Here is a 27,830-nt window from a genome sequence, read left to right as displayed (position 1 = left end):
AAGAAAGTCCAAAACTATGTGGCTTTAAAGAGAATATTATATATCCTTCAACGTTTACTATGTAATCAGTAATATTAGAGTTTTCAAGTTTATTCATTTTTTTATAATTCTCAACATTTCTTTCTGGGTAAACAAAAAAAGTTTTGGTTCCATAATTTTTTTTAAAATAGACAAAATCTTGAAAATACCATATTTCAGTAGGATACCAAGGGTCTGTAAGACAGACAGGTTAAGCCAGGAACAAACTGATTAACTTGAGCGGTAAGTTCTGTTTAGTTGATGTTTGGGTATCCATCAATAATCACTATGTAGCCATAAAAGCTAATGAGGCAGATCTACATGGGCGAGCATGGAAAGGTGTTGAGTACACACTACAGGCAGACAGCAGGCGGCAAAGCAGCGCGTCTGAGAAGGACCTATTTCCGGAGCCCACGTAAAGCCAAAGTCTGGAAGGAAATGCACCAGACGTTCTAAGTTCTTATCTCTAAATAATTTTCACTGAATTTTTACAATGAGCATGTCTAAACTCAGGGGGAAAAAATGTTACTTTCATTTTGGAAAACAGTAAAGGTAAATTTTTTAAATGTACTTGGTATTTATTAGCACCTGGCCAGAAGTGTATTTTTAAACAATGATTTCCAAATTCCTTATGAGGAGAAAATCTGCACTAAAAAATCATTAAGCAAAAATATTTGACTAAATTAGGTGGTTTGTTTCATTCATCCAAAGCCAATATACATCTTTCTTATTCTTTCTCATCCACAATACAGGTAGGATTAGTATTTATTATAACCATTTTAAAAACCATCTTCATATCCCATAACTAGAAGAAATACCAGGAGGTGAAGAAGGTGTGCACCTGACGACTGTTTCAAAGACTGGCCAGACGAATGGCTCAGTAACAGGATATAAACATGGCCCACATGTATCAATCTAAAATCTCTAAGAAATTAAAACAATAACATACTAATTTTAGAAAAGAATTAGTAGTTTGCAGACATATTGGCTAGCATATTATATTGTTAAAGAATCTGGAGTACAGACTTCCTATCATGAATGAGTGACTTCATAACACGATAATATATATTTTTTAATGGTTTTACTCATTCAAAAAAATTCTTTCTGTATAGCCTGGTGAGGAAAGATTACCCAACAGTTAACAGAATGGGGTGCTGAGCTCTGGGTCTTCAGAGATGTCCGAACCCCACAAACTGAGGAAAGGCTGACTTACTTCTCCCCAGCTCCCGGGGCGCCACCGAGGACAAGGTCCTGCGTCGCAGCGCCTGGACTCCGGGGGCCTGGAGGCGGCGCGGCAGTGCCGGGCGCTCTGCCCGTCCTCGTCCTGGCACACCACGGCTCTGCGCTGGAGCCCCGCGCCGCAGCTGCGCGAGCACTGCCGGGGGAAACGCGGAGAACGCAGGCTGAGCACCGGGCCATGGCGCGGCCAGACAGACACCGGGACCTGGACTCGAACTCACGCCCCCCACTTCAGAACCTCCCTCACTGGAATCACAATTTGAATTGGGAAAAATCTGCCAAGCGATTGAAACTCTCAGCTTCCTCAGAGCTTGCTGATGAAAAGGTGAGGCTTTAAAGCGCTGCCACAGCAAATTCACCCAGGTCCTAGGTGTTAAGAAGGAATTGAAGCTTCAAGGTCTCACTAGGGAGGGACAAAAATCAAAAGGTAGTGTTGTTCCTTTCACACTTTTATTTGGGGTCATTCAGCTCAGGTAAGACATGAACCGCAGGTGCACCGTTTGTGGCCAGCGTGATTTCACCTGTTTACTGCATCGCTACCGCTCCTGGGTTTGATTTTTTCCATAAACATTTGCAGTGTTACCTCTTCAAAGATTCTGTTTCTATTGTCGTGGACTCTGACCGGATTGTTTTTAAGTACATTCCTCTGTAATCATGACATCACATTAAGCTATAATTCAATAAAAACTCTGGGGATTTGTAATCTGCATAAAAAACTGCTTAGTCCTTTTCAGATTTAAATTACTGATCTTCAGATAAACTTAGCATTAAAAGCATGTGACGTCATTACATACTTATCTGTTAAAAGGCTCTAGTAACAAAATTATAGAATCAATATAACTCAATAAAGATGGCTTACTGAGCCCCATGGCCCTGTTCTCCACTGGTCTCCTCTGATTGATGGATGGACCTCCTGATTTGGATTATCTTCTGGTTTGTGGGTTAATGGAAAATTCCTGCCTGGAAAATGGCTTGGCCGCTCGGAGGACCTCGGAAAGTGACTGTACGTGGGTGGGCAGGCTGCCAGGTCGCATTCTTGTTCTATCAAAGGGCGAACTTCAGGATCACAGTAGTTCTCATTAATCGGATGATGGTAGTTGATGCATAAAACCTGTCGTGTCGTTTTTCCACGGCCACAGGAAGCTGAACACTGATCACAGATTCAGCCAACATTCAGAATGTGATGAGCTACATTCCCACAGTGCATATCAAATATTACATTTAAAATTTTCATTTAGTTTTTTCTTATAAAAATACCTACAGGTGACCAAGTCCCAGTTTGCCACTCTCCACAAGGGCTGAAACAGGCAGCTATTTCAGCAGGTCGGGCTGAATGGGCACAACACGACTCATCTGCTATTCCATCACGAGCATCACGACAGCTTACGTAGCGGGCCCGAGTCCCTCTTCCACAGGACACGGAGCACTTCAAAAAGAATCATACATGCCAGGGGTATCCTAGTAACTCTTCCACTCCAACATGGCTGTTGTTCAAATTTCTAAAACATGAAGATTCTTGAAAAAAATTATAAATGACACCACCTAGCATCACTTCTGAGTCAAAGACAGGGCACAGAACATCCCAATCAGCTTACATTATAAATTTCACAAATCGGGTATTTGTGATATAATGAGAACATTCAACTTTTTGGAATAGTGGTAATTTTCCAAAATTAAATAAATGGAAAACATACAAAAGAACCTTAAGAGATCATTTCAAGTTACCTTAAAAGACCAATAAAGTAGATATGATCCTATAAAATATTCAGAGAATGTAAAGCTTGAACATATACCTTCTGTGTAAGATTAAAGCAAAGTATATTCTCCAAAAAATGAAAGATTTCCATTTAGAAAAATATGAAAATGTCGGTAGTTTTAAAAAGGCTAATAAGAAGCCTAATAACACTTCTGTTTCTCATAACAGTCAGTGACATAAATATTATCATCCCCATTTTGTAGATTAGGAAATAGACCGAAAAACTTAAACTTCTTGCCCAGAGCTCTCTAAAGGCAGAGTAGGACTTAGCTATCATCTAAACCTAAATCCTATGCTCCTTCCGCACCATCAAAATACCGGAGAATAAATGTGTAACATTAATTTGGCAAATCTGTAGCAACCATTTTATTGATGTCTGAAAGCCTCCATAATAGAAACACTGCACCTCTCCCAGGAATTCACTTACTGGGGTCCAAGAACCATGTCGCCACTGAGCCATCTCTCCCGTGGGAACAGCTGGTGATGAAGTGGCCTGGATTTCAGGGGTAACCGGGCATGGTGTGACCATGCAGTCCTGGTCAAAAGAAACATGGATCTCATAAAGCATCTGCAATTAATTAATCCACATTAAATCCTATACTTCTTTTCTTCTACCTAATTCAAGAGCAGTTGCATAATAAACTACAAATTGATGATGTAAAGATATTTTTTTTTTCAAAAGTACAAAGTCCTATCGATGGCTACAAGTGAACAGTATGAATCTGAACCCCAAAGTCTGGATCATTCTGTCTGATGGTTGAAAATGAAGAAGACACAGTCCTTCCAAAATCCCAAGAACTGACACATTCTGAATGAACACAGACAGTACAGGACGCTTTAGACGTTCGTGACATTCACAACAGACGTCTTCCGCCACAGTTCAAAGGATGGAAATATCTAAGTCAAATGAGTGATTTGATGGCAAATAAAGAGTAAAAAAAATTCATTAATAAAGCTATTAAGCCAACAACATCAACAATAAATTCAAGCATGCACATATTTTTAAGGCATTTATGTTTAAAAGGAAAAAACACATATGGAAATAGCTTTAACACATCAGTAATCCTCCTCATATCATGAACCTTTTTGCTCACAATCCCATGAAGAAAACCCCTTTACCTGCCCATCAGGTGGGCGACTACTGCTGGGGCACACGCCACCGTCTAGCTCCGTGCTGAGCGGCTCGGCGACACATCTGACAGCACGTGTCTGGCGCCCATGTCCACATGTAGCTGAGCACTGAAAAGATACAAGCAGGCATCAAATGCATCACTCAAAAATTACATTAACTTAATTTTCTTAATGAATATGGTTAATATACTTTCAGTAGATTTTATTAGTCCTTTACACCAGAATCCACGTAAAATTAGCCCATTTAATCTATACGCATATTTATTCACATTTACTGAATTTAAATGGATTATTATAATAGCCTTTAAAAGTTATTATGTGAAAACACCAATAGTGGGGTCATATTTTAGAGGCAGAATCAATACAGTTTAGGGAAATTAATACTTTTCCAAATATACCTGGTCTGTGTATGTCATTTAATATACTAAGTAAATTTCAGAGATGCAGACAAGCATACAGTGAAGTTGAAGGGAAGATGAGAAAAGGATCCCCATCAACTGTGGCGCCTCCACGGGACGACAGGCTGCCCGCCCGCGTCCAGACTGACCTCTACTCATCCTACAGATGCTGGGCTGCCTGTTAGGCAGAACTTCTGAGCAATGAGCACTCTAAACACATGGAAGATAATTCAGACACAGAAGATGAAAAAAACTTATTATTGAAACAAACTTGATGAAGGCATACAATTACAGCATTTTGGTTAGCAAAAGTGAATTCAAACGCAAAGCTGAAATATTTACCAGAGCAAAACTAACAGTACTGACAAATACACATTTCAGGGGTATTTTTCCAAGGAACCAACTCAGATGTCTCTGCATCCATTACAAGAGTGAACATTCCACAACTTCTGTGCTACTCTCTAACAATGGAGGAAGTCAGAAGAACCCTTATCATATACTCACGGAACCCCACGCTCCTACTTGCCAGGACGCACATGTATGAAGCTCGCATGGCTTCAGAGATTCGGGTTTGGTGCTCGGGTTGCAGAAGCCATCGCTCAAGGGGCCTTTGTGCAGCTGACACCACACCTGCCGCCATGCTGTTCCTTTCCCACAGGTAACGAGACACTGTAAGGACACAACTGATCATCACTTCTAGTATCAGTCACCACAAATTCCTTACAAAATGACGCAACGATCAGCTTGCATATTGAAATGCAGTTTGAAAGGCCGTTCCAGGACATTTCCCTTCACTCCCCCAGGGACATTCACTGGGTAAAACCAGTCGCCCCAAACTTACTGCCCGACTCCCAGGGCAACACCCGTTTGTCCTAGAAACAAAGACACAAACTGACCGTGACATCCGTTTGTGCCTCGGGCACCTGCGGACACTGGGGCTTTCTGGTGAAAATGGTCACAGACTGAACACAAGTTAAAGTGGTTGCTGGTCAGGCTATAAACTGAACTGTCAGTAGTTTAAGAACCAACCAGGTATTACTTTTTTTATTGTCTTGGTAATAAAGTTATTTATAAGATGACAAAATAAATTTAAGTATTTTCGATTTACAAAAATCTTTAGAGGGCAATGCTTTCCTAAGCGTATTGCAGCAGTTCTAAGCCTCACGTGTTTAATGTTACCTCACTCCACTCACTCGTAGCCCAGATGGGACAGGAAACCTCATTGCAAATCTCTCTCATCACCCGGGGGAGTTCTTGGCATTCGCGGTCAGCAAGATGGCGGCCCAAGCCATTTACACAGAAAGATTCTCGAGACCGTTCCCCTCCTCCACAACTCCTGGAACACTGATGAAAAAACAAAAACAGCACATACAGTGGTGACAAATGGGGAAAAAAAATTAAAACTTCAACAAATACATATCTTAGGGTAACATAAATAATTAGCAAAAAAGGGGGGGCATCCTTCCACCATCCTTTTTATTATACCTGGGACCATTGTGAGTAATGCCACCTTGCTGTCACGCAGTCACCACGACAGGGTTCCCGGGTGGGAGGTTTGAGCTGGTCGCTGCAGTGGCGGGCACCTACTGGAACTGTCTGTCCCTTGTGAACGGAGTACCTCATGCAGTGGACATCCAAGGACCTGTGTCCTTGGCCACAGCGGGACGAACATTCACTCCTGCTGACGACATGCCACCTAGAGAAAAGGATGCTGCCACGTTAGGAGGTGTGCCGATTAGAACAATTTAAAAATGGATCCAGAGAAACTCATGCACATAATTCCATGCTTAAAATTCTGTTCGAGTTGATGGACAAGTCACCTAAGAATATCTGATATGTTACTGAATTAGAAATAAGAAGTTCTTAGACATCATGGGGCCCAAACTTTCACTTTATAGATAAGAAAATGAGGACCAAAGATTCAGATTGGTGTGTTCAAATGGTATAAACACTTGACTTTGGCTAAAAACCTTACTTTTTTTCCAAATGAAATCTAACGTGCTCTCCCAATATATAAACACAGAGCTGCTCTGATTAATGACTTTACTCTGCTACTCAGTGGATATATGTGCAAAGGAGCCCCAAGTTTCTTCAAAAAAATCCTTGAAAATAGCTGACTTAGATCAAGAGCACAACTACATAGTGGCAGATTTAAGACTATAATACTAAATTTAACTTGTGATCAGGCAGTGTGTCTCCCTGTGCAATACCTGCATAGCATTTTATGATCAGGGAACACCTGGGAATCTGACTACATCAATAGAGACAAAGCCTTTAAAAGTTGGTAAATTAGGGTTTCATAAAGCATATCATATTTTCTCATTAGTTTGCTAATCAATTTTTAACCATGTTTTCACAGGACACATTTTTTTCCACAAAATCTGCTAGTTTTAGCCAGATTATCCCATAGCCTAGTGACCTATGCAGACAGCATGAGTGCGCAGCTCACGCCCATCTCCAGCAGCACCACAAGGACGCCGCTGCGCTCCGCTCCTGTGCAGTGCCCTCCGCGCAGCTCCTACAGGCAGGTCTGCCGCCAGCTTTCACTGCGTGGCTCCCAACACCACAAACAGATACAAATTCTCATCCTTGCCAAAAAGGGGCCCTAGCCACCCCCTGAATGTTAACTGTCACCTGCTAGATGGGTTACTGTTTTTAGCTTTGCCCTAAGATGAATCACAAAAAACAAATGACATGAAGTTCGTAAGTACAAGGATCATGTTTCCTAATGCTTAATGCACAGAATACTGATGACATAGAGAAATGAATCTATTGATTCTCTAATCCTCAAACTTTAAGTTTATTGGCTCATGAGTTCAATAGGGATTACAAATGCTCCACAATGTTTCAGATCTTTAAACTATGGGTTTTCAGATCACAGTTTACTTTTCATTTTACAGACAAATCTGTTTCTATTTCCTACATAAAATATCAAGGGCTGAATACTGCTATTCAGAAAATAATATGAATAAAAGTTCAAACAAATTGCCAAGTTCCAGAATTAATCAGTAAACCTAAAATGCTATAATGGCAGGACAAAGGACAGACTTGCCACACTTCCGCTGTGTGCCAGGAGCTACACTTGGATGCCACACACCTTATCACACCTACTGATTTCAGTCCTGCCGCTTTATACAGAGTTCACATCATACATTCTTTGTCTCTCACCTTAGTTCACAGTCCGTGTTGCACCTTTCAGTCACAAGCAGTGGAAGTGGTAAGTGGTCACATCTTTGATCGGACACTATCATATGATCACTCTTACGTACGCAGGTAATTCTCCTTCTGTGAAGACCTTAGCCAGAGGTAAATGAAAAAAATGAAAAGTAAAAATACAAGGAGAACTTACGTAAGTAGATGTTCCATAATTCTTTAATTCTGCTAATGGCCTTGAGGACTCAGCCCAAACAGCATGAAGAACCCCACAGGCTAGCACAGGCCTGTTTCCTAGCCAGGAAAGCCTTCCTGCAGGGAGCCAGCTGGATCCTGACGGCTGAGGAGCCCATTCAGCAGAGACTCAAGGAAGCGGGGACAGGTGCGGAGGGGAAAAGAACTCTGTATTCACCGGCTGGAGCGGCTGCTGGTGGAGAACGGAGCGGCAGCGTGGCACTGATGCTATAAGGTGTGCCACCTCTTTGTTCCCACTGTTCGGTCCCCTTTTCCCTGCAGGAGAATTGCATGGCTCCGGGGCTACCGTCTACCGTTTCCTGCCTTTCCTGAAGTCTGTTCACTGTGACCCCGTGTGCAAGGAGTGAGCTCCCTGCCAGGACGTGAGGCTTGGGCCAGCCGACTGTAAGAGGGTGTGGCCAATCCCAGTTCAAAGCAGAAGCCCTAAAACCCACCGCATGCCTCTGCCAGCTCGCTCTCCCCGTTCCCTCTGTCTCTACAACAGCCTTCCCCAGAGGCAGCTGATCTTCCAGCCCAAAATCATGAATGAAAAAGGCACAGATGGACCTTAAAAAGATCAGTGGTTTCCACAGATCTGAGGGTGGATAAGTGGAGGGCAGTGAAAGTATTCGGTATAATTCTATAACAGTGGATACATGTCATTATACATTTGTTAAAACCCACAGAATGAACAACACATTAGGGAACCCTAAATTATGGACTTAAGTTAACAATAACAATAATGCATCAGTTGTTAACAAGTGTGCAATACAAGGTGTTAATAACAGGGGATCTGGGGTGGGCCAGAAGACGACTTCGGACATTTTATGTATCTTCTCTTCAATTTTTCCATAAACCTATGACTGCTCTAAAAATAAAGTCATGAACTCTTTTAAAAAATGACATGGACACAGATACAAGCTGAACAAGAGCCATACCCAATTAGCAGCTAAACCTTTGCTGTTCCAAGCCTGGAGATCTGGTGGCTATCTGAGACATGACCACAGCAAAGCAAACTAAGACGTGGCCCTAATGGGCTAAACAGACTGAACTCCACACTTTCTGCAGTGAGGAGACAGCAAAGAGTTTAAGCCGTGGCATGATCAGACTTCTATTTTATCAAAGTTCAGCTGCGTACTTCTCGTTAGGTAAACATGAACATACACGTTTATCTGTGTTCCTCCTTCAATATCATCTGAAGCGACCATAAGGAATTTTGAAAAGGCAAAAGCCTGAAAGAATTTGGAAAGGAAGCCCATTAGCAAAAAAAGGAGATTTTCAATATGCTAAGTAGATGGAAATAACTATTTAACAGAGATGAGGCTGTTAACTATGAAAAACAAAGACCGTAGAAAGAAAAGTAGGAAGAGAAAAAAAGGGGGACCCTTTGCATGTCTGTGCTGATGTGTCTGTGGAAGGCTAAGGGATTCACAGCGTCCCGGACTGAAAAATCCCCCAAATTATACCAGCACGCACGAACTTTCACCTGTCACTCGACATCAGTGTACCTTGACACATTTTGGTACAATCTTGCCATGGCCCATACGGATCCCACGTGAACAGGTCGCTCCCCTCTTCCATAGGGATATTGAAGGAATAACGCACATCAGGGTTGTATAAATTACCCACACACAGTACCTCGATAAAAATACAGAGGAGCATTCAGTCAGTTAATAGAAGACATCTTCTTAAAAGACCTCATTTTATATTTAAATGCAAAAAACTCAGCCATCTGTTTACAAATATGATTAAAACCCGATCTTACTAACGACGGAGCATTTACCTGCAAGACAAGTTCTTCCTCCAGCCGATCAGTACTGTTAATTCTTTCAATTGAGTTGTTTGAACCACTGTATTCAAAAATAGCTCCCTGTATGTTGATTTCTTTTTTTGACATACTGACCACAAAATTCCCATTCAAAAGGAAATTCCCTCGAGTGTCAGATAATGCTGTAAAACAATAGGACTCATGAAAGAGGAAAAACAGTCAGCAGTACAGCAAATATATTTTAACTTTTAAAACTGACCCTTTTTTGAAATTAAAGAAGTGTAAATTACTATTAAGGAAATAAACTTTATTTTACTGTAATGTGGTAGCTAACCCATAGGTAAGGAGCTTGAGCCCTTCAGCCAAAGACATTAATATCAACTCACCCTGTACTTTTCTACCTAAGTTGGTCACCTTCCAGAGCACGCAGCTCCCGGGGGAACACACGGGAAGAGGGCGAGGAGGCCGACCAGCTGCATGGACCCCGGCCCTGACGGCAGGGAAGGGGAGACCAGCAGGTGGCTGCAACGTCCCATTCACGCTTCTCCCGGACAGCAGTGCAGGGAGCCTCAGACTCTAGGGCCAATGTCCTAAAGGGCCAAACAAGGACTATCCTGTTCTGCGCGTAAGTGCCAGTCTGTTCCTCGAGAGGCGCTCTCTCACCGTGAGTGGCCATGTGATGAGCGTCTCCCAACACCCCGCTCCCCTCTCCGTTCACACTCCCTCTCGTCCCTCCCTTCCCACTGATGTGTGTTAATAAAGGCCTGCCCAATAGGAGTGTTTCTTTACTTCATATACTATGTATTTACATATGCTTAAAATAATACACTATACAATTCTAAGTTGTTACTTTTTTAGATGCAGAAATTGAACAGTGTCCACAAGAATATGGTAGTGAAAAGAACCAAATTTGGTGTTTTGGCTTCCGGACTGACGATTGTAACTGTCTTTATATATTCTGCTGAATTCAGTGAAAAACCAATGAAATTCTACATAAAGTGGAAATTCCTCGTAAGAATCTGGGTGTTATCAAAAGTTGATAGGCCTATTTAAGGGATTACTGGTTACTGCAGGATTACTGGTTACATTAAAACTAAGGGAAATAAATAAAACTTAACTGAAAAAGTCATACACACTTCACTACTTTTTGTTACCAAAGCAAATTTCACAAATATAAGTGTTTACAAATCCCTTCTAATGACTTCACGTTTATTTTGCACACTTCAACTTAGATTTTGGTATTTCCATTAGTAATTCTCTTGCAAGTATATTGATATTTTCTTAGTGAACACCTCTAATTTTTAAACTGGGGCAGAACCTGTCATCCATTCCTAGGAAGATAACAAATATCTATGTTTGGCACCTATGACATACTAAATTATTTATCTTCAATATTGTAGCATATATCTCTATATATGCACTTAGATAAGATTCTTGGTAAAAGAAAAAGAATTGCAGCTAAATGTAAAAGGAAAATAAATCTAAATATCTATTTGATTGTCTTTGGAAAACAAGGGATGTTTTTTGCATTTTTTTTAGAGGTGAAACTGACATACCATACAATCCCTCATTTTAAATGAGTAATTCCATGGCATTTCATACAATCACAACGTTCTGAAGCCACCACCTCTATCTGGTTCTAAAACTTTTTTGTCACCTCAAAAGGAAGACCTGTACCCATTAAGCAGCTGTTCCTTTGCATTTGCCTTGATGAGACCAAGTGATTCCTGAGACAAGCAGCTCATCACAGCCTCAGGTCCCCTTCATAAGCTGATTACCGGCCAGCCTTTCACACCACATCAGCTTCACTGAAGCAGGTACTTTCTCAGTATCAGCTCTACACAACCACCTATTCTGGTTGCAGACCTACAGATACATCATTATTAAGGTATTTCTCAGAAGGGAGAGGTTTCTAATGCTTTCTCTTCATCTTTGGGCCTAAGTGAAGTTTGTTTAAGCCAAAAGGTAGTTTTCTAAAAATTAATTTAAAAAATGAAGCCTATACTCTAGAAATAACTAATACACCATGACTATATTCATTAACATTGAAAAATATAAAATCATAGTTCTGTCTTGCTTTAACAAAAGTTTTTTTTAATGAAATAATTTCACTATCTAGTAAAATACATGAGAAACATTTTTTAAGTATTTAACTGCAAAGAGGTCTATAACTAATTTTAGATAAAAAGATAGTAGATTGTATCCTAAATACACAAAAAACTTTAACTGGATATAGCCTTTAGTTATCCAAAATACTACGGGAATGAAGTCTACACTTCCAGATTGAGTTCAGTACCTTTTTACCTAGAACACAGTGTGTGGCTCAAGAAGAAAACATGTACAGGGAGTCACGCGACTTGAGCTCAGTATGAACTGAAATTGTGTGTTTGTTCAAGGGGCTCTTCTTGCCTTGCAAGAATTTACATCAACCCCAGACTCCAGAACTTGTGCACAAACCATATACGGGCTGTTGTTCACTAGAAATGTTTACCAAGGTAATTGTCATCTTCTGCTTTTCCAGAATAGCTGTGTTGAACAATATCAACGCTTGTCGCTCCTGTGGGGATCTTTACAACAACATTGTAACCTGCAATACAATTTTATGCATGTTAAGTTTCACAAAAAGCAAAGGGCCCAGAGGCTATTACTGCTGAATGATCAAAAAATCTGAATAGCACAGACTTAATTTCATTTTACGTTTGAGAAATGATATGGTGCTTATTCTTTTTGAATCAAAGCCTTATGCAAATTACCCAGTTTGAGAAAAAAACGGTTGTTGTCTAGGAATATACAGTTTGGGTTTCTTGAATACATTTCTTAATTTTTCTTGCTTCTAAAATTCTGCACATAGAATGAGAATGAAGCTAGTATTTTAGCTCCTGTGGTATTTAATAAGCATACTCATTTTTATATTTGACTAATACTTGTATGTTTTACATGTATACTTTACACTTTCTAATGGGAAAAAATACAGGATTCTAAATGCTATTCACAAATCCAGGAGATTTCAAAATAGTTGGGTATTGCTATATATGTACACAAGAATCTCACCAAAATAATGAAAGTTAATGAGAAACATTTTTCTTAAGTTTTAGTCTCAAGGGTAAGCAAAACTCCTTTACAGCTACCCCCAAAATTTCACATTATTTTTTGAAGTCTACCAGCAATCTGTCACAAGAAGAGTAAAACAATTAAGAGAAACAAAAACAATTTCTATTTTATGAGACCAGATTCAGAAACACTGGCTCTTCTCAGAAGATGAGGAAATACTATCTCAAACACACAATAAACAAGAAAGACAGTTTTCGCTACACTAAAAGTACTCATGTTGCACAGTCGTGCAAATCTCCCAGGCTCCCAATCAGTACTTTCTCTGGCAATATTATCCTAAGTCTTTCCTTTTCCTCATTAGGATTTTGTCCTTCTCTTTGATGCATAAGCAAAAGGAGTCATGACTTTTCTTGTGTGCTAACTGTGATACATATAGAAAGAAATTAAGTTTTCAAGGAAATTAAGTTTACAGCCTTGATATGAGACTACCGTGCGTGTTTTCAGAGCAGCCTTATTTATGACTCTTTAAAGCACTGCATTTTAAATAAAAGGTGATAAGTGGTCTGATTCTGTATATACTATATGCATATTGGCTATAAGTAATAAGTCTACAGAATAATTTTAATTCATGTTTTCACTATAAAATATTCCTCTTACCCTCAGTATTTATGTCTCTGCTACTTTTTTTTTTTCAAGAAAGCATCACAAAAGTGACGAGGTAAAGGTTACCAGGGGGCAGAAATGCAACAAATGTTATTTAGACCATGCAAATGTGTTTAACATCTTTTTCCATTTGTGAACTGATTACTACGATTTGGGCAAGGTTAGGTATTTTTTCCTAATTTGGTACATGTGGTTTTATATAAAAAAAAAATGTTTCAGGGAATACAGACCAGGCTTCGACGACTGTGTTGGCCGAGAAAGGGAACCAAGTGTGTGCGGTGAGATGAACCACACCAACCGAGCTTCATGAGCATCGGCAGAGTGTGAATTTACTAGACTTTTCATACGGACAAAAACATAAATGTTGTGGTTTAAATTATAATGCTTTAATTGAAACAACTCTTACTAAATCATGTTTGAGCCCATGTGAACACACTTTAAAGCTAAACAACAAAACTGTATAAAGCACATTGTTGTTTTGCAAGGCAAGTTTTCAATTCAAGGGCAACTTTACCATAAAAAGAAAACAGGTTTCCCAGAAATTTTTAGAACATAAAAAAATCTGATATATTCTCATAATTTTGAAGAAAAATGAAGTCATGGTCAAAAGGGATCATATGTATAATCCAGATACTTCCTGGAAAATCAAATATAATGATAATTCCCAAGCAACACTTAAGTTAATGGTTTCATTCTTCACTTTCTACCATTTTCAATATACCATCGTTAAGAAACCTAAGAGGTCAGGTCATATTTAAAAAAAATGAGTCAAATGATGAAAAGTAATGGAAAGCAAGTTTCCTGGAAACTTGTAGATATAGACATTTCAGTTTTCAGGAACAGAAGTAAAAATACCTAACTTGGCAGACTGTTGTCAAATAGTATTGGATTTATTCTAATAAATGCGGTTAATTTTTAAGTTAGATTTGTCTTAAGCAGATAAAATCATTAGTTCAAATATATACCTGGGATATGATTTAATGTTTCGTATTTAGGAAATTTTTCTTTAACAATCATCACGAACTAAGGGTACAGAGTGGATAAAACAGTAACCATTACTATGATAACTTCATCAGAGCAAATAAAAGGGAAATCTAGAAACAAACACACCTACCATAACGAGCACTGGTGAAGACCCCGGCCGTTGTCCTGCAGGAGGAGCTGTCCCCACCGCACACTCCACACTTGTCTCTCCTGGCCTTGGAGTTCAACACGTGATCACAGCCAGCTTGCTTCAGATTAAATCATTACAACAATGTTACACACGTACTGATTTATTGGCACGGTGCTTTACAAAGTTCTTTTCACAAATACTCTTCAAATTAACAGGAGGCTCAATACAACAGGATTTTTTCAGAATATCTACTGATCTTGTTGTCCATCAGTATTTTCATATACCTGTTACCATGGTTGCAAAAATAGTGTTTTTCAAAAGGTCACCCACCTAAGTCCTGCAGCAATGGGATGGCATTTAAAATAGCAGAGTCCCAGATTTCCCGAATTAAAACCCTTGGAAGTACAACCTAGGAATATGCATTGTAACAAATACTGACAGATTCCTATTTCCATTATCAGTTGAAAGCCACTCTTTAAAGACATGTAATTCAAAGACACAAAAAGTACGATTATATAATTAATGTTAAAATAATTCCAATAAGATGTCTTTCATTATTTTTTTAAATTTTTCTATTGAAGTAGAGTTGATACACAATATTACATTGGTTTCAAGTATACAACACAGTGGATCAATAGTTACATTCATTATTAAATCCTCACCCCGCCTAGAGCAGTTACTATCCGTCAACCTAGGAAGATGTTTCAGAACCACTGGCTGTATTCTCCACACTGCACTTCCAACCCCGTGGCCTTTTATTATGATTGAGAATTTTTGTGTCCTTTTATCCCCCTCACCCACCCATCCCAAACCCACCCCCATGGTAACCACCAGACAGTTTTGAGTCTACTGCTATTTTGTTCATTTTGATTTGTTTTGTTTTTAGATTCCACATGTAAGTGAAATCATATGGTATTTGTCTTTCTCCACCTGTTTTATTTCACTGAGCATAATATACTCCAGGTCCATCCATGTTGTTGCAAATGTCAGGATTGCTTTCTTTTTTATGTCTAAATATTCCATTGTGCATATGTACCACATCTTCTTTATCCACTCATCTACCGATGGACACTTTGGTTGCTTCCACATCTTGGATATTGTAAATAATGTGGCAATAAACATAGTGGTGCATTATGTCTTTTTGAATCAGAGATTTTGCTTTCCTCAGGTAAATTCGTAGAAGTGGAATTACTGGGTTGTATGGTATTTCCATTGTTAGTTTGACATTAGAATGCTGGGAACAAACTGAGAAAATTTGAAAGAAACAACTTATTTCTTCAAAATTAATAACCAGCATTCTTTGTGTTGTTTATGAAAAGGAATGAATGATTAAATTAAGACTAAAGTGAATGCCTTGTTCAGGGGGCTTTAAAGCATGCGCGCTGCCCGTCTCCGGGAGATGCTGTTCTCTGCACACACCGCGGAAACTCAGGTTTGGGAGCCTCCTTCAGGCGCAGGACAATTTCATCACCCTCAGATTCTTTCATACACAAGGTAAGTATTTAGAAAATGAAAATTTTTTCAGCCATATATTTTTCTGAAAGTAATATCCATCTCTGTGTTTAGATAATTATAATATTTTTTGCACTGTATATGGCTTTCTGCTCAATTTAGATAAAACAAGCTTTTAAGGCCACTGAATGCCCTCTTTCTACTATTTAAGATATTTCCAACATGTAAATTATTTTAAGTTTCTTTGAACATCTCAGTAGCCCTTTAGTGTCAGGCATTTTATTAACAAGATAACTGGTAATAGATGTTTGGTTATAGAGAGAATTGGTTCTATTAAATTCTACCAAAGGAATGAGTTTATAAGATTACTTTTATATTCTTTCAATAGCGTTCACTACTCTAGTTCTCAAACTCACCATTTGTTTTTAAGACCATCATCTGCAATGTGTGCTGGAATTCAAGGTTCACCTGCTCCCACCTAGAATTCTGTTGAATGGCTCACCTAACTCCAGGCTCCTCCTAACCCAATGTATGCTGAAGATTCTAACATGCAAATCAAATCACATCTCTGGCTCAACTCCAAATACCTCCAAGGATCTCCAAGGATTTCAGAAAAAAGTGCACCTTAATAACCATCAGCCAATCCCTGCCTCTGACGCTGGTCCCTTATTTCCTCATTGTTCTAAAACCTGTTTATCTTCAATAATTAGCTAAAGGCTCACATCTTCCATGAGCACTCTCTAAATCTTCTATCTACCTCCCCATAAAACAAGACACCCTTTCTCAGTACCTCCATGCCACCCTGCAGATGACCCTGTCCTGGTTGTTCACGTGCCCCATCTTCCCCCCGGACCTGTGACCACATCGGAGTCGAGGGCTCTGCCCCGTTGTTCCACCATGAAGAGCATCCGACATCCAACAGGTTCTTGGTCGATGCTTGTTGAACGTACCCGAGAAGTAAGGGGCAGGGATGAAACAAGGGAGGGGGCATCATCGCTTCTAACACGGAAGGAGAAAACGACCCACAGGAGGTCCCATTTTAACTAGCAAGTGGTGAGTTTGAGAACTACAGTAGTGAACACTGTCTAAAGAATATAAAAGTAATCTTATAAACTCATTCCTTTGGTAGAATGTAATAGAACCAACTCTCTCTATAACCAAACATCTATTACCAGTTACCTTGGTAATGAAATGCCTGACCCTTGTGCCCTAGAATTTCTATCTTCTTGGGAAGCTGACCTGACACGCCTCCTGGTTTGGGTACCACAGGCAAAATGAAACCAGAAGGCTCATCTCAGGGCCTCGGGAGTCAGTCGCGGTGGCAGACCTGCCAAATCACAGAACCCCCAACCAGTCCTGCCGACGGCATGGCACCACCCAGGGGAACACCAAAGGCTGGCACACTGGAATTCACAAGAACGCACTCTGCAGCAACGGAAGTGCTATCTGGTCACAGACACAGCAGAAGAACATTATTCTGAAAGCCACTGTTGGGTCAGTTCACGTACCCGGCACAGGCCTTGAACGCAGACGTCATTAGTCTCAGCCCCACAAGGGGTGCCGTCGGCAACCCTGTCCTTCAGCTGGTAGAAGTCAGTGGTTCCCGCAGCCCGGCAGTACAGCTTACAGCGATCTTTCATGGCAACTGGGAACAAAGTTAAATCGTGGTGTACAATTACACATCTGCACGTTCCTACGTCTCAAGAAATTCTCACATGAGAAAGATACGTAATTACTTACTCCCACTGTACTTGGGAAGCCACCGCACGCTGGGGGAAAGACCATCGATGTTGAAATGTCTGCCATCGAAACCAGAGCACTGCTGCCCCCGGAAGTCCTGCCCGCCTTCTGGGCAGGGGCCCGTGTTACACGAGCGGAACTTCACCCTGCGGCCCACGCAGAACCTTCCTCCATTCCGGGGCCTGTCAAAGTCACTGCATTTTAAAGCACTTCAGTACATTATCTCTGCCATTTACTTCTAAAACTCTTCCATTCTTTTCCAGAATCTGGGAAACCACTTAGTCTCACCAATAGATTTTGTTTTTAACAGAAGTATGTAACGTGAGATTTATAAGCAATTTTATGGCTAATAAACTGCAAAAATATCCACCTTAGGGTGGACACTGTGGCCTGGAGGGCAGAAATGATCTTATTCATGACTTAACTAACAAGGAACTAAGGATGGGAATTTGGTTTAAAACTTCAAAACAGGTTTTTTTCATACTTTCTGGAGAAAAAGAGAGCCACAGATGATAATAAAGGAAGATAATACCATGTTAAATAAAAAATAAATATATATTTCTATTTTTGTCACAAATATACTAATCACCCATTTCAAAGAGTTTCATGGTATTACCTATATACATTCATCCCTTTATTTCTACTTATGTTGGAAAATAAAAACTCTGTCAGCATTTTTAAAATATGAGTTTTAGCATAATTTATTCTAAAATACAAATGAACTAGGTCAGATTTTATTCAGATTATGTTACATTTCTCCATTAAAAATTCTTGTTAAGAGACTTTAAGTGAAGAGTGTCATACTGCTTACCACTTTATATATCATATAGCAACAGAAATATTACTTAGAAATCTTTATGGAATCTATAAAGTCTTTAAATAGTTTGATGAGGGGGAGATATGCCTCAGTACTTATTTGAACTAAAGAACTAAAAAAAGTGATGCATCTATAACATGAGAAGCAGAGAAAGAGAATATGACATGTCAAATTAGACAGAACAGTTAAAGAAAACTGGAAATGAAAATACATATTTTATCCAGGAGAGACAAAACACAGTTGAAAGGAACCAGGACCTTTCAATGGGAAACACAGTAAATGTAAAAAATGCCATGATATTATGTGATTTTTTTACAACTATTTCACATTTACACTAAATCAGAAAAAGAAAAGAAAAAATGGTTCTGTCTTAATTCAGATTCTAAATTTTGGTTTAAAGATCTGAGTCAACCAAGATATAAAATAATATGCTTAAAGTATTCCAGAAGTTTTCGGAGTCTCAGAAATTACAGACTGACCTCCAGTTTAGAAGGGAGTGAAACTGGAGTTAACTTTCTGGTGCCTTGAGATAATCTTAATTTACAGGGACATAAAAAAGACATACTCGGGGTGATCACAGAGCCGGGCTGCATGTTTGATGCCACCTCCACATGTTCGGGAGCAAGAGCTATAAGGCCCCCACGGTCCCCATTCACCATCCACAGGACGTGATTCCATTTCTCTGTTTACACACAGCCCATGGTGGCAATGCTAAAAAAAATAATAACAAGCACAAAAAGAAGTGATTCACATATGCCTAGCTAGAACATGACAGTCATTATGAACATCAAGATCGATAAAAGAAGAATATATATGCAAGTTAAAGCAAAATACGGTCAATTCAAAAACACAATTACATTTGGCCCACTTTAAGAATATTTTTTGAGTATCTATTGCACAACTGTAAGAAAATCTATGGAGTGCAAAGAGAACAGGAGATAGTCCTTGCCACTGAGGCTCAGAGTTGCACTGGGAGAGAGAAGATCTATAGGTATAAGGAAAACTTAGAGGGTAAGATGAGAATATTTCTTACAAAGAAGCAAACAAATACTAGCTTAATTCAATGTATATTCATGCTTCTGTTTTTATGCAAAAAGATCACTTTGCCACTTTTCTGCTTTTTACTCCATCTCATCTAAAGGCGCACAGATCACTTTACTTTCATCAAGAAAATGGAAACTTACGGAAGAATCTGCCCACCACCTCCCACCACACCTTCCACCCCCTAACAGCATCTGTGCCCAGTACTCAGCTTTCCTATTAATACACATGAAGAATCCATGCTCCTGGCCAAAGACAATCCCTCCGCCTGTGTGCCTGACCTCATCCCTTCTCACTACTCAACATCACTTGGGCGTCCGCCCATCTCTCCTGCCGTCACCTGTCTGGCCTCCACTACGTGGAAGCTGAGCAGATGCGGCACCTGCACTGATGCTCAACTGCGACCCGGCTGCTGTCAGTCTGTGAGGGGAAGAGTGCAGACATCGAGGGGCAGCATTTAGAAACTTGTCTACGATTCTGACCGAGTAATTTTATGTTTATTAAAGTAAATTTTAAAATTGGCTTATAGTTTCCTCTAATTGTGGTAAAATACAACATAAAATGTTCCATCTTAGCCCTTTTCCGGCACACAGTTCAGTAGCACCAAACCACGTTCATGCTGTGTGTGGCCACCACCACCCTCTCTCCACCCTGAGACCCACACCCTATGAACAGTAACACCTATCGCCCCTCCCCAGCCCTGCAACCACCATTCTTTCTGTCTCTATATTTCACTGCTCAACATGACTCAGATAATTGAAATTACATTATTTTCCTCTTCTGACTTTTATTTCACTCAGCATAATGTCTTCAAGGTTCATCTATGTTGTTGCATGCATCAGGATTTCCTTCCTTTCAGGGCTGAATATCCCGCTGTGTGGACACACCACATTCTGCTTTCTCAGTCACCCCCTGATGGACACTTGGGTTACTTCCACTTCTTGGCTATTGTGAATAATGCTGACACGGAGTCAGATATCTCTTTAGGACGTTGCTTTCGCTTCATTTGGATATATACTCAGAAGTGGTGTTGCTGGGTCATATAATTCTATTTTTAAGTTTGAGGAACTGCCATATTTTCTTCTGTAGAAAAACTTGGCTTATATTTTGAAAACTTTTTTCATTCCATTTTCCTAGTCATTTTTATTCATTTTGTGGAAAAGTATCAGTTTATAAATGACCAGAAATTTTTAAAAATTTAAATACCTTTACGTCAGAGAGTTTGAGAATCCCTATCATCAGGGAATTTCCTGTGAAATCTGCCTTGACCATGTTTTCAATCGCCGTCTGCCCTTTTCCCGCCTATTGTACTTCTTCATGGCGTGTGCCAAACTCATGGCACTATTACATGGATTTTACTTTCCTAGTCTTCCCCTAGAATGAAAGTTCCATGACGGCGAGGATCTTCTGCCCAAGGGCCCGGTCCAGTGCCTGACACATGGTAAGCCCTGGACGACTCTTTGTTGAATGAATGAATCCTATAACCAGGCTCAGTAGTGGGCAAAGTGCTTTGTGCCCTCCATCAGAACATGAGAAAGACACATTAGAAGTGAACAAAAACTAAATCTCAGACTAGAATGTACGATGTGTATGCAAATTTTGCAGACATCTTCCAGAAACATCTCAAATAATCCTTCATGTTTTCTTTTTCTGAGAGATCAGAGCATGAAACCAATAGTATGTCATACTGCTCATCAAGTAGTAGAATTATCTCATTGTCAGATGACTTAGCAGGTCTTCATGCAAATGGATTTACTACCAAAAGCATTTAACAGATAGTCCTACATTTAAGCAAGTTGAAAGATAAAGGTACTAAGGAGATTGTGAAGGCAAAATTACAGGACATTTGTTTGAAATTTCCCTTGGATGAAAGGCCTACTTAATTCTGAATAGGGCTATTGCAGGGGGGCTCACTGTGTCCAATTAATAAAATATTTATATCATGTTACCTCTGCTTATAATCTACCCAGGCTTTAAAGTAGGTTGTGGTATCTCATCACATTTACCTTTAATTCCAAAACATCCACGCCCTTCATACCAGCTCATTAGAGAAATAACCCACTGGCAGATAAGCACACGAGTCCCATTAATGCAAATTGAAACCACAGGGAGTTCATTGCACACCTACTAGAATGCCTAAAATTTTGTTAGAAGATTAACTATCAAACACTGTTAGGAAGGCAAAGCAACCAGAACTTTCACACATTGCTGTGGGGAGCGCAACAAATGCTACACATATTTTAGAAAACTGGCAACTTCATGTTAAACATTCACCTACCTATGACCCACCAATTCTACTCTAGGTATTTATGCAAGAGAAATGCAGACATGCAGGATGACTTGTAAAACGATGCTCATAGCAGCCCACTTGTAAAAACCCCAAACTGAAACTGACCTAAATGTCCATCAACAGGAGAATGGATAAACAAATTACAGTGTATTTGTGCAGCTGAATAACACTGCACCATATTCATAAGGAATGAAATACTGAGGCGCACACTACAGATGAGGCCCCAGACATTGTGCTGAATAAAGGAAACCCGGCCCACTCCCAACCCCTGCAGGAAGAGTATGCTATAGACTTCTGTTTACATTAAAGTCAAGAACAGAACAATCTAGGGAGATAGAAAAAAGGAGTTGTCTCTGCAAAGGGAAATTGCCTCCAAGGAGATAAGACCGAACTTCTTGGAGTGATGGCAAAGTTCTAATCTTGATTGGGACATTGGCTATGTGTGTGTCTACATTTTTAAAGCCTATCGAATGGTACACTTCAGGTCTGTGCATTTTATTCATATATTTCAATTTTCAAAAATCATGTCTTTGCCTGAACTGAATTTAGGCTGCTCAATGAGTCAGTTACAAATAGTGCATCTCTTGACATTTATCATTACATCAGTCATTACCTGAGCCACATGCATTCAAGCCTGAGTCCTCGGCGTACGGTAACTTTAAACCCTAGATCTGAGCCGGGTGAGCACCCTGGGGCCCGTCTTCTGTCTGACGGGCCAACACCTGCAGCCCAGTGCTCAGACTTCACAGAGGTTTCTTCCTCTACTAGCCCTCAGATAATCAGTAACTCTCACAAAAGCCACTCCTGCCCCAAAAGCCAATTACTAGAACTGGCCACAAGACTGAGAAAAAGTCTTTTTAAAGAATTCTTATCGTCAGAGTAGAAATTTTAGGTAAACTGAAGTTCAAGTTTTCAAATTCAGTTTTAGCTTAAATCCAAGAACTGGGCAAGTCCACTAGACCATCGGCCCTACAGCAGCAGAGCCACCTGAGAGCTGAACCACGGTAACCAGTGCTTCGGGTACTGCAGAACATGCTGACGCTCCAAGTGAAACCTGAATAATCAATTCATTTGTGAATTATATGAAAACTGAAAACCCACCCCTTTTTATGGAAAAGTGATTCAGAAGAAGGGTAGTAGCTGGTACAAACTCTTCAATGAAGCAACGGGTGGTAAAGGCCCAAGTTCAGCTACTGAACTGACCTGAATTTAGGTTTTTAGTTTTGTGTGATGTGAAGATAATCAGAGAGGAAGCACCAGCCAAGCCGTCGCCAAGGAAGCGCTCCTTCTGTGCTGAGGACGCTCGGAGGCGGCCAACAGACGGAAACGTACCCGTGCAAACCCTGGCCCTGAGGCCTGAAGGGCTCGCTGCCAGCCTGGAGTGCCAAACACGGTCGTTGTTCATCCTCACATGCAACGTGTGCGTCGCGACCGCGGGGAACCCTGTTGCTTGAACGTCATGTTGGCAGATGCAGGTAAGTTCGTGAGTGATGTAAGGATGGTAGAGACGTAGGACGGGAGGCAATTTATATTTAAGGGGTATGTTTCAATCTAAAACCATTAAAGACCTGAAGGAGCCACCTGAGTCTTCCAATTAGACTTAATTGAATTTTATAGGAGAAAATGTATACAGTGGTAACATCCTTGAATTTGGAGGATATTCAGAAATATTAGGACCTTTATTCTATACTTACTTTTAATAAAAAGACTCTACAGTACTTAGATAATAATATACTCCTGTACTTAATTATATAGCTAGAACTTGAATATCCTTCTGCCAGATGATCTTGAATAAAAAGGTAAAAATCAAATCCAATTCACTTGACAGGGTACTCCATCAAACAAACATAGCGACAACATGACCTGAAGTGACAGGATGAGGGCCGGCAGCCAAGTAATGAAGAATGCTGAAATGCAATCACATCCCTGAACGATCTTTTGGTTCAAAACTCACCCTTCAAGAAAACCTACCATCCCAGGACCGCAGTTCGTTCCATCTGCCAGGGGCATGTGCTGGGTGCGGCAGCCGTGGTGAGCACCTCCTGCCCCCGTGCACCAGAGGCGCCGGCACTGTTTCTGCAGAGAAGCAAAAGGCAGGCTGACCCAGCAAGTGCGCCCTACCACCCCTGGCCAGCGCGGTTAGTGCAGTGGCTTTCAGGTGATCTCACACTTTTCCTGGTTTCATGGTCAGAGCTGGAAATCAGCAAAAGTCTTTACTGAGTTCTAGTCATCAGTTTTCCTCTTAACACATAAAATGGCAACATTTAGTATTTAAAAACTTTCAGGTTTTCATCATACATTCAACAATGGGAGAAATGAATTTGAGTGGAAATACTCAAAATCATGTGGGACATTTTCCTAAAGGGCGTTTTGTTGTTAAATGTTATTCTCAGGGCATTTCCAAAGCCCCTTTCGATCTGCTGGTGGAATGAATGTATGAATAATGTGCATACAGATACTGTATAATGTATCCTGGCTTCCTAGGTTGTGAATATATAATGTATACTTTCAACTTCTGAACAAAGGGCTCTCAATCTACAGAGCCTCACAGGAGATACACCCAAGACAATTCTTTCTTTTTCTGAATTTAAATTCAAAGTTTATTTAGTGTCTAAATCAGGTAGGAAAGAAATGTATCTTATGTAATGAAAAATTAAGGTGAATATTCCCCTCTCCACAGTGGATGTTTATTTATTAAAATTTGTGATTATTAAATTTACAACTTTAGAAACAATATTCACTATGTAGAATATGCTCTGTATTTCCCTGCACTCAGTTAAGAAACTTTCATTCATTCATTCAAAAAGCATTTATTTTGTGGCACCTACTACCTGCAGATCCTGAACTGGATATGGGGATATACCCTTTTTTAAATGAATGAATAAGACTGTTTCTGGTTCCAGGAGCCTCACAATCCTGTAGTGTATTTACCCTACAAAAAACCTTCAAAAAAACTGTAAAATGATAGTTTAACAAAAACTAAACAACAGGCCCCAAATTTCATTCATTTCAATTCAAATATACGTAAGTTAAAATGTAGTCTATTAGATTACTGGGGCCTTTGATACAATCCATTATTAAAACACATATTTTCTCCCCTGCCCCAAAATAACAGTATTTGAATGTTTGTAATATTCAATAAACTATCTGTGGCTCTCTTTTCTAAATGGGTATACTTTGTAGGATTTTGTGAGTGTTAATGAAATAATTTTAAGAACTTAACACAGTTCCTGGTGTATGATAAGTACCCAATAAATTTTAAGTGTCCTTTTCTACAACCCTTTCTGTCAAATAGCAAATTTTACAAGACTTAAAACTTCTAAGATATAGTCAGTTCACTTTCTGTTCAAAAGAATAAATGTGTATTTTGAAATATATTCTAATTACAACCTTATGGTAGTTTTCAAGCAGACGAACAATATTTTTCTTACCAAATAGGGACACACTTGTGATCCAGGACCAAACGTAAGCTCACACTGCCTGTCCCCGTCGTACATCAGCCCCGGGAGTTGCGGAGACAGATCATAGGCTCTCCCACTGGGTCTGTCAAGGAGGCACTCCCCGCGGCCAGTACTGCACCGACAGAGAAAGCACTCTGAATGCATATGGATACATTTTGGTATAACATCTCTTGATCACATTTTCTGCTCTTCTGCATTTGCAAAGAGAACATGAGTATTTTTCCCATAATTGAAAAACAAACTCCTATCAAAGTCAGGAAGAAAGCCCTACAGTTTACAAAGGGCTCCTTCCGTGTTTACTCTCATTTATGCCCCACGGGTGCCTTCAAGATACAATTTTTGAAAAGAGCGATGACAAAGAACAAGCTTCATTTGAATACACTTTATGAAACATACATTCCCACGGTGACCAGACTGTACCTTTGTCCTGCTTCACCCCCCGGTGGCAATGCTGGATATCTAATGTCCGAATGGTCAAAACATAAAAAGAAGTTTCAAACTGTTTGAGAAAATACAGTTCTATACAACATCAAAACAAAGTCATTTCAAAAAGTGTCAGACTGTCTCCATCTCCAACGTATTTTTTTTAAGAAGGGACTAAAACAGTCACGAACACCGACTCTGGGGTGCGCGTTCTGGTCCCACCACTTCCCGGGATGCTCAGCTGTGGACAAGGGGTGTGACCTCTCCGACTCTGAGTCTCCTAGTCCATGAGCCTTGCGAGTCGCTATTCTAGTAGGTAATACACTTAAAGGACTTATGAAAGTGGTGAACAGGGAAAGCAAGTATTTGTCACCCCGAGTTTGACCTGCAATATCTGGTCTGCGGAAACCCAGATGAGGGTCAGTCATTCCAACTCGGTCAAAAGAAACAATTTGTTCCACTGCACTAATCAGAAGAAATATCTGGAAATTTTTACTGGCTAGAAGGACATTTAATCTTGTCAAAAAAAATGGACATGTAACTTTTAAAATTCCCATTGGAGAGAGCATATGAATATCCCTTCCAAAAATAAGCAAACCCACCGGTATTCTTAAGCAATACCTCAGCCACTGAACGAAGCTCCATCAATCACATACAGACCAGCAACGCCGTGTTGCGCTTTTACGTCAACTTCCCATACAAGGATAATCAGTGATTATCATTATGGAATATGTTTATAAGCATATATTCCAAAATGTGGCTTCACTTATATTCCCAGAGTTCTTGTCAAGAGAGGAAACTAGAAACTGCTTAAATTGGTGATTAGACTATGTGGCAGAAAAAAACAAAAAAGGGCTGTGTTTACAGGAAAGGGATCACCCAGGAAGAGCTTGGCTTTGCCTTTTGGGCAAGTTTTAGGACCTAGTATAGAAACATCGTTTGGGTTAAAGAAATTGAGGAGAGAAACCTGGTGGGAGACGGAGGGACAAGGCAAGCAAAGCCTGGATCCACCTCCTCCCAGAGCTGGAAGACCTGCAGAAGAGCACGTGTGGCTGGAGGCTCCGCAGCCTGCGGAGGACACTCGCACGGTGGCGTCAGCTATCCTCTGCCCTTTAAGGGTATCTCATACGTAAGGCAAACTCCTCTCAAATTATTACCTAATAGCTTCTGGGAAAATTCGCATACAAACAAGGAAGCTGTGATTCACATTATGTCCCCCTAAAGAGGAGTTATCATAACCGAGGGCCCAAATTTTAATAAAAAGATAGCTAGTCTGCAGTGCTACCCAAAAAAAAATTTTAGGACTGAAATAATATGCATATACAACTCCTTCCTTGTTTTTAAAAACACATTGGTGCGGTGAAAGGAAGCTTAAATTTAAACCATGAAAAACTAAATAGAAATTGAACCACAACATACAAATTTGAATTTCATAATGTAATAGATGTCCAATTACATAACTAGAAATAACTTCAGACTTACTCAAGGAATTCAGTGATATATTTCTGACTACATTTTGACCAGGTCCAAGGACTCGTGTGGTAATTTAAAGTTGGAGCCATTACATGATATTGATGTTTAATTCCAGTTTCCTTACATTTAAAACTATCATCATGTGGAACATTAAATCTAAAAAATAAATAAACAAACACTTAAAAATATAAAATTATGTATATAACATTAGTAACACAATTTATATACTATAATGCAAAATACAGGTAAATCTGATTACATCAGAATTTATATTCTTGATCTCTATATAAAGCATTATAAAATGAGGGTTATCTTCATGTTTACAATCACATGACCTCATAGAATTATAAATCATAACTGATCAGTAGCACAGTCTGTAGGTTTGGTATCTGAGTCGAAACAATCCAAGCATGTGGATTCTGGGGCACCTCATCAAAACGTGGACACAGCACTCACACAGCAACACCTGCTGGTTTCAACATGCACGCCCTGGAGATGCGGACAGATTAGGGAAAGGCCGCAATGCCACACTAATTTCTGGACCACTGTCTGTAGCTGCAGTATTGACAGGACTTCTTCATACTTTGTGGTGAAGTACAACTGATGTA

The 27,830-nt window shown here is 39.9% G+C and overlaps 1 protein-coding gene across 7 annotated transcripts in view; it reads right to left on the bottom strand.

Annotated features, from left to right (window-relative positions):
- Positions 1-27,830, bottom strand: part of ADAMTS20 (ADAM metallopeptidase with thrombospondin type 1 motif 20) — a 133,792-nt gene that overhangs the window by 54,909 nt on the left and 51,053 nt on the right. For 5 of the 7 annotated variants that reach the window (XM_073222332.1, XM_073222339.1, XM_073222333.1 and 2 more), the window contains 19 exons: positions 27,232-27,378; positions 25,297-25,438; positions 23,837-23,941; positions 19,100-19,245; positions 17,718-17,899; positions 17,486-17,622; positions 14,526-14,643; positions 12,189-12,284; positions 9,713-9,879; positions 9,438-9,567; positions 7,711-7,837; positions 6,028-6,238; positions 5,722-5,886; positions 5,047-5,211; positions 4,133-4,252; positions 3,441-3,548; positions 2,519-2,683; positions 2,117-2,407; positions 1,232-1,393 (listed from right to left, as the gene is read on the bottom strand). In XM_073222332.1, the coding sequence (XP_073078433.1) occupies positions 1,232-1,393; positions 2,117-2,407; positions 2,519-2,683; positions 3,441-3,548; positions 4,133-4,252; positions 5,047-5,211; positions 5,722-5,886; positions 6,028-6,238; positions 7,711-7,837; positions 9,438-9,567; positions 9,713-9,879; positions 12,189-12,284; positions 14,526-14,643; positions 17,486-17,622; positions 17,718-17,899; positions 19,100-19,245; positions 23,837-23,941; positions 25,297-25,438; positions 27,232-27,378 (2,884 nt within the window). The remainder of the gene's footprint in view (positions 1-1,231; positions 1,394-2,116; positions 2,408-2,518; positions 2,684-3,440; positions 3,549-4,132; positions 4,253-5,046; positions 5,212-5,721; positions 5,887-6,027; positions 6,239-7,710; positions 7,838-9,437; positions 9,568-9,712; positions 9,880-12,188; positions 12,285-14,525; positions 14,644-17,485; positions 17,623-17,717; positions 17,900-19,099; positions 19,246-23,836; positions 23,942-25,296; positions 25,439-27,231; positions 27,379-27,830) is intronic. The other 2 variants (XM_073222335.1, XM_073222336.1) reach the window with 2 other exon arrangements.

Source organism: Manis javanica, chromosome 15, assembly GCF_040802235.1.
Source record: "Manis javanica isolate MJ-LG chromosome 15, MJ_LKY, whole genome shotgun sequence".
In the NCBI taxonomy this organism is placed as follows: domain Eukaryota; kingdom Metazoa; phylum Chordata; class Mammalia; order Pholidota; family Manidae; genus Manis; species Manis javanica.
The sequence above is the reverse complement of the archived record's forward strand: the minus strand, read 5'-3'. Positions and strand labels throughout refer to the sequence as shown.